At 36.9% G+C, this 13724-nt stretch overlaps 1 protein-coding gene across 3 annotated transcripts in view; it reads right to left on the minus strand.

Annotated features, from left to right (window-relative positions):
• Positions 1–785: 785 nt before the first annotated feature.
• LOC124257984 overlaps positions 786–13724 on the minus strand; it is a 30992-nt gene continuing 18053 nt past the window's right edge. For all 3 annotated transcript variants that reach the window (XM_046692061.1, XM_046692063.1, XM_046692062.1), the window contains 2 exons: positions 9337–9680; positions 786–2249 (listed from right to left, as the gene is read on the minus strand). In XM_046692061.1, the coding sequence (XP_046548017.1) occupies positions 1944–2249; positions 9337–9680 (650 nt within the window). In that variant the 3' untranslated portion in view covers positions 786–1943. The remainder of the gene's footprint in view (positions 2250–9336; positions 9681–13724) is intronic.

Raw genomic sequence — 13724 nt, forward strand, 5'->3', positions numbered from 1 at the left:
AACCATTTCCATTGCACTCAAAGAACATTAGATAAAAGCTGGTAGGTAAAATAATTTTATAGATATATATGAATAATATATATTTGAATTGATTATACAACAAGGTATCACAATCATATACGAGGTATAGAATAAGAATTGAATCGAAAGACATACTGATTATATATGTAACACTTTCTAACACTGTAAATGCTATGTGATTCTCATTCTCTTCCCACAGAGGTTACTTGTCATATCTTCCTACGAACCTCTGTTCTAATACGGCCATATTTCCCGCTTCTCGTAAAATCCCCTAGCGGCAAAAGATCGCAACACAAATTATCTCCCTTCTTTCTATCCAATCAGAACACGTGTTACATCGACTTAGATTCAACTTGACTAACACAAGCAAATGTGAGGCCACAAATATCCCCCATCTGCCGGGGACTTGTGTTGATGTTACACACAAGATGTTTAATGGCTAGCTTGTCCGTTGTCAACGAGGGCGATGGAAACGCCATGATCCGCCATAACATGACTGAGTTCTGTTTAGAAGAAACGTTTGCGCATCGCGCAGGGGAAGATGTTTAGTTTTCTCGAAGTATACGGAAATTACAGAGGCCTTGCAAATGATCACTTTTGAAACAACGTCGCTGATTGCACAACTAAATCTGATTGCCTCCAATCACGAGTCTTGAACGCTCACACCATGAAAGGGCCGTATTAGACTGACTGACTGACTGAGTTTGGCAATATTCCAGCAATATTCCAGCAACATCACGGCGGGGGACACCAGAAATGGGCTTCACACATTGTGCCCAGGCCGTATTAGAACAGAGGTTACGTAGGAAGATATGACAGGAGTAACCTTTGTGGGAAGAGAATGCGTGATTCTTGGCTTCTTTAGAAACATGGGACACCATACTTTAGTTTCACTATGCTTATAAAATATACTTTTTAGCAGTATATTGTTTATCAAATGTTTACTGAAAAGCATTAAATTACAAGGACTGTTAAGGAACATGTTAAAAATTTTCTAAGATTAAAATTGTCTGTATTTCCACAAATGCAATAAACAGAGTCTCATAAAATCTGTTTACATATTATCTTCTTCATGTGTTAACATGGAGATATTTGATTTACATGGACTGTATATATCAAGTGTAATTTAAGATTATTAATCTCAGTTATTTCCACATGGGTAATAAACAAACAAATTGATATGATAAGTAAAACATGATTGTTAATGTTTGATTATTTTCTCTGCAAATCTGTCATGATTGTAGCCTCAAAACATGTATATCATTATGAGCAAACATTCCTAGTTTCTTCCCTGTAGTGTACATAATAATAGATAGCATTATAAAATAATATTCAGTTTAGTAAACCTTTCATGTATTCCATATTGTTAAGCATGATCGCTGTAATTAAGATGGCCCCAAAGTAATACACATTATCTGTTTCATCTGAAACACAAGACACAAATTGTGCTACTTCACTATGATTTCTAGTTTTCAGAAATCAAATTTGTTAATATTGGCATTTTAAGTAGAATGAACAATACAGTCTAAAATACCTCCACCAAACACCAACAGAGCATAGTAATGGGCGCCAGAGTATGCTCAAAGCAGAAAAAAAGTAACCATACTGTATGAACTATCCTAGGATCCAGTGTGCTTACAGAGTCCTTTAGCTTCAAGATATTTTTCTTATATCATGTTTCTGAAAAGTAATTTAGTTATGAACAATTTCACAGGTGTTTTATTAGAAGTCTGAACTTTCCCAATTTCTGCTGCTCACTCCAACCTGAATATGTAAACTTTGGCAGTGTTGTGTGTTCATTGCATTGCTGCTATAGGATGAATCTGATATCTTTGGCTGTCAAGACATAGATTTGTGATGTCAAACCAGGGTAATTTCTGGTGTAAGCATTTGGATTGTATTGAGAAGGCAAGATGGAATAGTTAGAGAAATTTCTCTATTTGCTGCACTAAGCCATGCAGCTGGTAATAAACAGCTTCATTGCGGAGTTCCTTCAGGACCTGTCTGCTCCTAGGCAAGGAATCAACCGTCACTCCACCGTCTCGCAAATAGTTGAGGATGTGGCGAAAGTGTGTGCCGTCACGGTCAATAAACACTGTGCCATCCTGCTCCACGCGTATCTCATGGCGTCCACTGAACATGGCCGCCAACATGGACTCAGCATCACGGGTCAAGGTCAGCAAGGATGTCGTGTAAACATGGCCGCCCACATCAAGCTTCACACGCCCCTGAAAATAAAACCGAATCATATGAAATATCGACATATCAAGCATCACAATTTCAGTATTTATCTCCACACAAAAAAGGTATATTTCCATTGTATTATCAGACATTTTAATTAAAATTGTTCTACATCTATATACCAAAGTGAAATTCAGACAAAATTAAACATGCTGACATTAGCACAAAAATGTATATATAAACAATATTACAGGAAATCAAGGCATATGGGCATCTACAAACATTTACATAACATCTGACATTTAATTTAATCAAAAAGTTGTAAATCAAAATATGTTACACATAACTGAATTTTTCATTACCAATCCAATACACTCTGATGTACATTCAGTTGACAGAGACCAACATATGGCATAAGGTCCGGTTAGTAGTAAATATTCAAGCTCAGTAAGCCACAGCATTCCTGCTGAGCAAAAATCAATGCCTTAGAGCAGTCACAGCTGTTGAGCAGACATTGTATGTGTTATTGTGCCAGTAAAAGGGTGCTGCTTGGTACACAGCTCTTTAATATATTAGCCATGGAAAAACTAATTTCATTTTCTCAGATTTTTATTTTATTAGTGTTATTATTATCACCTTTCATAATTTGAACTGAAAGGATATATTTTTAAATTATCTGTATTTAGTAGCCTTCAAGATCAAGATTTCAAAGATGATATTTTTGTGGCAGTCCTGAGGGATGGAACTCTGCGCACAGCAGTGTCTCAGAAAACTGTTGACACCCCCACCCCATAGTCCCTTTCCATTGAACACATATATCAACCGACCATAGACAAGAGATCAAGGCACATGCTGACTTGAACATTTGTTCCCGGTGACCTAATGACTGCTCCTAGAGAACATAACACTATTCACTCTTTCAAAAAAATTAATTGTGAAAATGTCAAAAGAATAATTTCTCAGAATCCTTATGCCGATATTGTGTACATCAGTATATTTTCTGGCTTACTATGTAACAACTTACTTGACCTATACAAAGTGTACGAACAGTTGCACAATCGGAAACATCCTATACAGGAAAAGATCGACGAATCGCAGTGCAGTGTGAACAATAAAATCGGTAAAACACAATATACGTGTATCACCAATGTACTGTTCACTGTTGATGGTGGCTGAAAAATATACGTCATTAAGAGCATGGTATCTAGAAAAACATGGATGTGCATAAAGTTGTAAATCTGCAGTGATCCTAATGTCTAAAGTTGTATGAGCAACGGTCACCATCCGCATCGATATGATACACACACATGTAATTCCTCTCTGTTAATATACTCTCTTATGTAGAGAGGAGGTGGTATCTATTTTGAGGTGCGTATTAAGGTCAACATTGTAAACATTTCAAACAATAACAGGCTGTGACCTGTCACAGATTACATCAACAACGAAGTAACACATATTATATTTGGGGTTACTGTGAAGTCATCAACAATGATGTTCGAATTATGGCCACAGCGACATCTGCCTTACAAAGCCAATGCTGTCAGGTGTATGAGATCATACATGAGCTTTGTGTGGATTTTCATTTTAAACTTGAATGAAAAGGATATGGAAATGTTGAAGTTCATATTCCAAGCAGTTTCACCACATCATATTTCATGTTCAAATCCAACTTCATGAAATGTTCCTAATGTAGGGAGGAAAGCATCTAACATACTACATCTTCAAAACCCAAAAAATTAACCATTGTCAACTTGTTTTGTCAACAATAAAGATAAGAAACAAAGTCTGTTACCTACATGTAATATTTGACACTTTGTGTATAGTGTCCAAATATATTTTTATAAAACAAATTATCTTGACTGTGACAGTTTGAAAATGATGCTGATACATTATGAATTTATCAGTTTTAAAAAATACTTTAAAAATATCTGGAGTTGAAAAAGTATTGACCTTCCTTTTTGTAACAGTACAGCAAGAGTATCGTATAGTAGTGGACACTGAAATGATGGAAAACTGCTAACTTCTCAAAACAAGAACTTACCTTAACAATTTTGGTCTTACCTAAATGCTGATAGCTGATGTTCATTCCTATATACAAAAAAACATTAAGCAACTATCATAAAATCATGATACCATAAGTTATCTGGAATATATTCAGTATCTATCTTGACCAAGCTTTTGAAACAGTTCAAAACAATATGTTCAATACAGTGCCAAGAGCTTTGTTGAATTGACAACTCATCATGCTTATCAATGAAGACATGTGTATGTACATGACTTTGTTCTTCAAATGTGAGGTTTTAAAAAAATATTACTTCTCATTGTATGAGAACGCAATTGAAATTTAACCATATTGTTCAGATATCAATAAATTTCATGAATGTGTGTCATGACTGTCTTTGAAAATGATTTGAGAAAGTTACCTTAACCAAGGATAGCCTTGGATTGTTCAGCAATAAGGGCAGCAATGCAACCTCATCGGCGCCTAATGACTTGATTCTGGGGGTAATGACCAACATACAGGGAACTCTTCCTTAGATTTGACTGATAAAGTTTAGGCAATCATTTCCCTGCCAATCATTCAAATGTGTTCTTTGTACAACGGTGGGTGTTGGGAAGTGTGATCTGAATCCACAAGGACAAGTAGTAAAGTCCACAACTAGCTGAGCATCTTCACAACTTGGGACACACCGACTTCACAAACGTGGACACCTTCCTGGGTCTCTACATAGGTTCCTCTTCATCTTTGGTCCTCAAGTCTTCAGAGCTTCTTGAAGTTTCATCTTATTCATTGCAACACTGTTATTAGTGGTGTAATAACAGAACTTATCACACCTTTGGGATGTTTGATATTATATATATCAAATGATATATATTCCTGGAATATTTGGTTATGCATAATGCTGCCTGGAAGCTGATTCCCCCAACATATATAATCCTGGGTATCAATGGGAAAGGCATGATTCCGTGTACATGTATTGAAGTTCTCCATCGACACTATTATACACCATGTACACACCCAAACAGCTATCTCAGTCAGGAACCCATCCTTGTCTTAAATATTTCATCTCTGTATTGTCAAGACTGTTATAATCAAAACTACAAGTGTGTCAGACACTTTGCTTGTGAAATCTGTTAGGTATTTCGATACAAAGCAGTTCAAAATCCTGTAAAACCTGAAACATTAGGTAAGGTCAGAGATACTGTTGTAATATTGCTGTGTCACTGCAATCCGCACACTGAGACATATTCACAACCTTGGATAACAGTACCTGGGATAACAGTACATTGGACAAGGAAACATCTGTTTCAATAATGATGATGACACTAATACATATAGGTCTGCTATAATACTATTTATCACCCAGCATTAACTACATGAAAATCTTGGTGACGAGTTGTATATGTAGTGCTTTAAGTTCAAGTGATGACATCAATAAGATTTGGCATTTAAATGTTAATTTCCTGGTTTGAAGATCTAGTTTGTCTTGTTTGTGACTAAATGTCCTTGGACAAATATTCTCAATAAATTATTCATTCTGTTGTCTATTAATTAATGATGTCGAAATGTACTTAATATGCATTTAGTAAGACCTACTGTGATGAAAAATTATCTGTGAACATTTTTTGACTGGTTAACAATCATAAAAAATTGTTTAACAAAATACAACTTGATGATATATACATTTTCTTGTCACAAGGTTAACAATGAATTATTTTCATTTCAAACCTCATGTTTCGATAGACTATCAGTTTTACCTGAAGTCATGGGGATGCATACTACAGAAATGATCCCTAAAAGTATGTAGGAAACAATAAGGAAAATGAAAATGTGTCAGTGAGTGTACAGTGGGTTTGCAGCAACAACACAGTCAAAAGGTACTGAAGCTCACCTCAACCTATTCTTACATTCACAATAATTCAGATAATTTCTTCCTTGAAATCAAGGGAATACATCTCATCATGCTCACAAAGGGTGCACATGTGACATATCTTGACACAATGGCCATATTCATTGGGTATTGACCTATACATTGAAACAAAGAGTGGCTGAGGAATTAACCAACTACCTGGCAACTCAACCATGTATTAGACCAACCATCTGTTGCTACCAGCTGGGATCTTACATTCATATTTGCTGTATCACCCAATCCAAGACAACTACATAAATATTAGCAGAAGATTTTGATGCATACTACATCAAACATTTTCACAAATTTCAAATGATACTTTCAAAAGGGTTTGAATAATAGCCAAATTTCTTTAAATATCTGCAATGGAATCAATTTCTAAAATTTGATAAAAACATAGTACCACCTGGAACATACACAGAGAATTTTCTCTTTTTATATTGATAGACACATCATTAATACAATATCAGAATTAGCAGGTTTTGAAGAACCAATGTCTGTTTTTCACATCTGTTTTTATTTGCCTTGAGGATTTAGAGGGGATGTGCCAATGCAATGGTTTATCATAATTAGTCAAGATCACAGAGATCAAGGGTCACAGCAGGATAAGTCTGGGTAATTAATGATTTAATATGAACCTGTTATTACTCAGGCTGTTACGATTCACTCGCATATTCGGTGAATCGAACTGTAGCCCTTCATGAATTCAATTCGTTATTCGTGGTCACCAGAACCGAATATTAATGAATATTTACGAATTTTTTAAGGGAGTGTGTTTTACTTGAACCATTATGTCCTTTTTCAAAGTGAGATATGCAAGAATGGAATATGTACTAGCCTTGTAGTAGCACACGGTATGTTAGTTTGCCTGAAGGTCGCGCATGGTACTGTTGACTAACTAAAACATACCAAATTTGAGTGTCATGAGATCACTGGTTATTGCTGTGACAAATTAACACTATCAACATGGGCGTTCCACTTTGTGCATCAATCACTTAACTACAATATTGTATTCATGAATAATTATTCGTATTTGTTACCCAATATTCGTGATACGTATCATATTCACCAAATAGTGAATTCGGTGCAGCCCTAGTTATTACCTGATTGAAATACTAAATTTACTGTATAAAATTTACAAGGACAAATGCAGAAATGGCAAGTACTTGGCCAAAAACCACTGCTAGCCATATTTAAGTTTGCCTTGGCCCCAAAGGAGCATTTCTGAAAGACACCTTTTTCAATATGACCCAAAGGGTGTAACAGTGCAGTCCTTATGGCAACGAGTATGTCAAAAATGTATAAATTCAAACTTGACAATATGTCATGATATATGCTCATTAACCTTCGGTTCAAATGAGCTGAAATATACTCATCTCAATTAGTCATGTGTAAAAACATTCATCAGAACTCATGTTTAACTAGTCTTGCTCAAAAATCAAACTGATACACATTGTCCTATTTGTCCACCATATTTGAGTGTGTTTCCTTCCACACATACACTGAAATGTTTACCTGCAAACCATCGACAACTGATCGATGGTTAATTCTCAGTTCACACTCAGGGCTGACAAATATTCCTTCATTTCCACAACAGAAACCATTAGAATGCTGGTGCTAGGCATGCAGACACTAATAATGGTACCAATCCAAAACACCATACAATACATTAGAAGATGGTATGAACCGTTGCAGCTCACTGGAACAGACTTACCTTTTGTTTTTTTACCAACATCCTGCTGTTTGGGTGTGAAAACATCTTATTGTATATATAGATATATAGATTTATTACCTACGAGGGCGAACATATCGGGGTTCATATTTTTCATACCAAGCCCTAGGGCAAAATATCACTTTGTCATGGTAACGTGACGTCATGAACAAGGCGTTGCGTTCTACATGCGGTGACGGCGGGTCGCCAGCCTATGTTTGGAAGTACATGTGGGTTTATTTTCCTCATTTGGACGACTTCGGTAATAAACAGAATATTATATTCGTGCCCATATCATACTATGTTTACGACACTCATGCCTAAATATCGGTATATCCCTCTCTCTCGCTCGGGGAAATACCAACATTTAGGCACTCGTGTCATAAACTTGGTATGACATGGGCACTCATATAATATCCTCTCTCTCTCCATATATTATATATATATATATATATAAGTGCAGCAGATTAGCTAAATGTGTGTACTGATTACAGTAAATAAATGTCAGATCACTAGATCCAAGTGTGATATCAGGGGAGGGTTCACTCATTGGACCCATGTGGAGAAATGAACCATTTCATTCACAACAAACCTTTTAAACTCGATGCATTTTTTTCCATCTGATCCAAATGTTGCAGTCTGATCACCTTCTTAACAAGACACAATCAACTATGTTGATAACGAACACACATATAATGTGACTTGCTGTCTAGTTTAGTTGAAATGCATATTAGAAACTAAAATTTGTGGTCGATTTTTGTTAGTAGTTCACAGTATACACTTGTGGTGAATATTACAAACCTTACCTCTGTCTACTTTATCAAGCATGGCGATAATATCTCAGAAACACCAAGGATCCAAATCAGAAAATAAACTGCATGTGACCAGTTGCAAGGTCTCTGACATGGAAGTGTAACAGTGTTCGAACTTTGAAAAGATTCAGCATTTTCTACCATGTCTAGAATTGTTTATATTACCAGGGTCAACTGACGGGCTCTATTACTTATTATCAGCTTTTGATTCCCAACAATCTGGTATACAACTTACCTTTTGCACTATGTTGGTCTTCAAGAATTCCTTCTTACATGTTTTTACACAGAAAGCACAAATAAATATGGTGACAATAACAATGAATAAGCAGGTACAATGAGTTAGTAAATCTACCCTACTGATGTGTAATAAATCACAGGATGGAAAGAATAAATCTTGCAGGATAAGCTTTCTTTAAAAAGAAAGATTTTGTAAGCAATGGGTGAGAAAGATAACTTGCAAAACCATTAAATTGAGCTAAGGAATTCATAAATTTAGTTTTTGTTCCTTTACCATTTTGTATATCTTGTCATCTTGAGATCACATTGACACGTTTTATAAAGAAATTATACCATAACTAATCAAAGTCCATCCAAAGCTCTGTCTAATGGTTCAACCAACATCCTACCCTGCATAGCAGATATAAAACCCAAACTTGCAACATCCCAAAACAGACAGAGGATGAAGATGAGGAGGACTCACTTTCTGTACATCATGGAGCTCTTCCATGCGTGTGATCTCATCCTTGAGCTGCTGCCACTGACGTGCGATTTCCATCCTCTCCTTCTCGCTGTCCTCCACCCATCGTTGCCTTTCCTTGGTGAACTGGTTCTGGGATTCCACCAGCTTCTTCTCCTTCACTTCCAGGTCCTTGGTCCTGGCTTCCAGTTCCAGTTGTAGCTTGGTCAGAGCCTCTCGACGAGAGCTCACTTCTCTGTGTATTGTGCTGATCTCACTGATGCGATCCGCAAGGTACTTTTCAAGTGCTTCTGATACTGTTTTGTAGTCATTTTTCAAACTGTCTTGTACATTCTGAAGAACAGTTTCTGAAGGAAAACAGTAAGTAGGTTTCAGCAAAATGTAGCGCACATTCAATCTAGGCCTAGCAGTACTCTTAGTAACAAGATACAGTTTCAAAGAAAGGAAGATACATGGAGAATTTAATAGTGTAGGTTAATCAAATATTAGCTTCTTAGATTAAGTTGCGACAACCTTTGATCAAAATGGAAGGTGATTTGATGCTAGTGTTGCTTTCCAGTAGACTGATGGAATTAGATGAATAAGTGCAGCGGGATTAAATTCCTTCGGATGAATTTATTGCGACACAAAAGTAAGTTGAAAATATGAAAAACGAAAACAGAAGAAGAAAAATGACATCTACAGTTGTTGAATCAATGTTGAATCAAATTTGGTCAAGGCATCTTTTTGAGCGTTTGAGTGAAATATTTTTGTACAGTATAAAAGGTTTTTGAAAATGACAGATTTTTATATGGTTAGTATGATTAAGTGAAAAAAATATTATGACCCTCCCCTTTCAATATCTTGCCTTCAGTAGCCCATGCTTGTAGTGAGAGGCGAGTAACGGGATCGGGTGATCAGGCTCACTGACTTGGTTGACATACGTCATCATGTCCACTTGCTTAGATCGGTGCTCATGCTGTTAATCACTGGATTCTCTGGTCCAGACTCGATTATTTACAGACCACCGCCATACAGCTGGATTATTGCTGAGTGCGGTGTAAAACTAAACTCACTCACTCACTCACTCACTTGCCCCGTATCATCCCTCGTACCATATCTGACCTCGGCCTAAACACCTCAGTCACTGATATGGTCGTCTCAGGATGATTCGGGGCAAGATATGGAATAGGGAGGGTCATAATCCATACATATGTCACATTCACCTCATAATGGATTTGTTGCAGCTCTGGTATGAAATAGAGGTCACTAGCGGCCTCTTCATCATAAAGGGTGACAAAACGGATGGGTCAGGTTTAGTGACTTGGTTTCATGTCATCATATGTCAATATGGATTGGTGCTTTTGATGTCCATCACTGGATTGTCTGGACTTGCAATCATGACAAATTTAATGGATAACAACTTCTTTTATTTCATGAGTGCAACATTCTGATTTCATGTACAGCTGTCAAGCAGGGATCAAGAATCTGTATCTAAACATTGCACTCACGAAACAAAAGAAGTCCTTATCCATAAAATATGTCATTATTGCTCTTCCCAACTTCAACAAGAAGACAAAGTCATCAATATCCCCGCAAATGGCAAAATACTCTTCATGATTATGTCTACGAGTTATGATTATGTCAAATATTTAGGTGTGTATATAGAAAAGTGGAAGGAGAGTATTGAAAGGTTTTTAAAGTTCTGCTCCAGAAAGGAGCACTATCACCAATTTCAGTCTAAATCAAACTTGTTGCCATGGAAATGCCAAAAATATTTTATTCAGAATTCCAAAACTACCAAAAGGCACCAGTACACCACCAGACCAATCTATGTGCCAAGTTTGGTGAAGAAATAGTGAATGGTTTTAGAGTTCTGCTCCGGAAAAGAGCACTACCACCAATTTCAGTCTAAGTCAAACTTGTTGCCATGGAAACGCCAAAAATACTTTATTCAGAATTCTAAAACTACCAAAAGGCACCAGTACACCACCAGATCTATCTATGTGCCAAGTTTGGTGAAGAAATAGTGAACAGTTTTAGAGTTCAGCTCCGGAAAAGAGCACTACCACAATTTCAGGCTAAGTCAAACTTGTTGCCATGGAAACACCAAAAATATTTTATTCAGAATTCCAAAACTACCAAAAGGCACCAGTACACCACCAGATCTATCTATGTGCCAAGTTTGGTGAAGAAATAGTGAACAGTTTTAGAGTTCTGCTCCGGAAAAGAGCACAACCACCAATTTCAGTCTAAGTCAAACTTGTGGCCATGGAAACGCCAAAAATATTTTATTCAGAATTCCAAAACTACCAAAAGGCACCAGTACACCCCCAGATCTATCTATGTGCCAAGTTTGGTGAAGAAATAGTGAACGGTTTTAGAGTTCAGCTCCGGAAAAGAGCACTACCACAATTTCAGGCTAAGTCAAACTTGTTGCCATGGAAACGCCAAAAATACTTTATTCAGAATTCCAAAACTACCAAAAGGCACCATTACACCATCAGATCTATCTATGTGCCAAGTTTGGTGAAGAAATAGTGAACAGTTTTAGAGTTCTGCTCCGGAAAAGACAAATGTGCACGGACGGACGGACGGACGGATGGACGGACGCACGGAGTCCATATTAATACTAGGGCTGCAACGAATACACTATGTGGCGAATATGATACGTATCATGAATGTTGGGTAACGAATACGAATAATTATTCACGAATACAATATTGTAGTCAAGTGATTGATGTACAATATGGAATGCCCATGTTAACAGTTTTGATTTGTCACAGCAATAACCAGTGATCTCTTGACACTCTAATTTGGAATGTAATATTCATAGTCGACAATACCATGTGCGGCCTTGGCAAACTAACATGACTTGCGCTACTGCAATGCTAGTACATGTGCCATTCTTGCATATCTCACTTTCCAAAAGTACACAAGGGTTCAAGTAAAACATGCTCCCTTAAAAAAATCGTAAATATTCGTTAATATTCGGTTCTGGTAACCATGAATAACGAATTGAATTCATGAAGGGCTACAGTTCGATTCACCGAATATGCGAGTGAATCGTTACAGCCTTAATCAAAACCCCCCTCAAAACGCATTGCGGGGGATAAAAATGACTCTCAAAAAAGATATCTGGACTTGTGCCCTCCTAATGGTGTCTACCAAAGAGACCGTTCATAATTTATGGCTGGGGGTAGTGATGATGATTTTAAGGGGGTCACACATTTTGTTCTGGGAAGACAGGGGGCATTAATTTTGTACACACGGTCTAGGGGGCAGCTATTTTGTGCATTAAAATATATAAAAAATTATTGGAAGTAGGGGGGGTCATTAATTTTGTACATGACATGCACGGGGAGTCACTTTCTTTGGAAATAAATCTTAGGGTGGGTTCATTCACATTGTACATGCTTCTCCATAAAAATCATCATCACCCCCACTAGCCATAAATTATGAACGGTCCCTAATATCCCCAAAATAAACATAAAGACCTAATTTCATTGGCCTCCTGTCAAAACCCAAACAGGTGGGTACCTCACATTAAAGCCTAACTGTCTCAACCTCACATTGAAATCTGATTGTGCCTACCCCATGTCAAGACCCAGCGGGCACACAACGTTGAATCAACGTTGAATCAACGTTGAATTTTGGTTGTTTGGTTGATCAACCTTTCATAAACGTTGATTCAACGTTTATCATGCGACCAAAGAAAGTTAGTCGAGATTCGTTTAGTTGTCAACGTTGTTTCAACGTAAGGAACCAACAAAATGTCAACTAATTGTTTCCTTGGCAAATTTGATACATAATTCATATTGGTAATAGGTATCCAACTTAGCAACCATCATTTCGGAACATTATTTTCATAAAAGATCAAGATCGACCTAGTGACAGATATAATCTTATATATTATTTGATTGTGCATCGATCCACGGACGGAAATATTACGTAAATCGCAGTTTTAGGTATAAAGTCATCAGTTATCCAAATTGCATTACATTCGATATTTTCCCACAAAACTGTGAAAATTGTATAATTCCCGACAATTTGTTTCAAACACAAGCCAGATGTTGACCTTTCGATCGCCTCGTTTGGCCATATCCGGACATGCGCACAATTATCGCGCGCGCAAAGGCAGCTGATCGTTGTCAGTTCACTTTGGCGAAGTTCAACGCAATATCGTTCTATTTTCACCATCTTCACGGCATGCTGGTGTTTATTTGGTAAGTATGTCCTTCATGTATAATGAAAACGTAGGAATGCCGTTTAAATCTAGCAGTAGCAAGAAACTCCGAATTAGGGCTCATGTTTTATCTCACAAGGTTACCGGTATGTCACAGTACATGTTTCTCAAAATTTTGTTTTGTTATTTTTCAATATATTTGCATGCATATATAATTTATTATATA

This window comes from Haliotis rubra, unplaced genomic scaffold (genome assembly GCF_003918875.1).
Source record: "Haliotis rubra isolate DU_JTF1 unplaced genomic scaffold, ASM391887v1 Scf68, whole genome shotgun sequence".
In the NCBI taxonomy this organism is placed as follows: Eukaryota; Metazoa; Mollusca; class Gastropoda; order Lepetellida; family Haliotidae; genus Haliotis; species Haliotis rubra.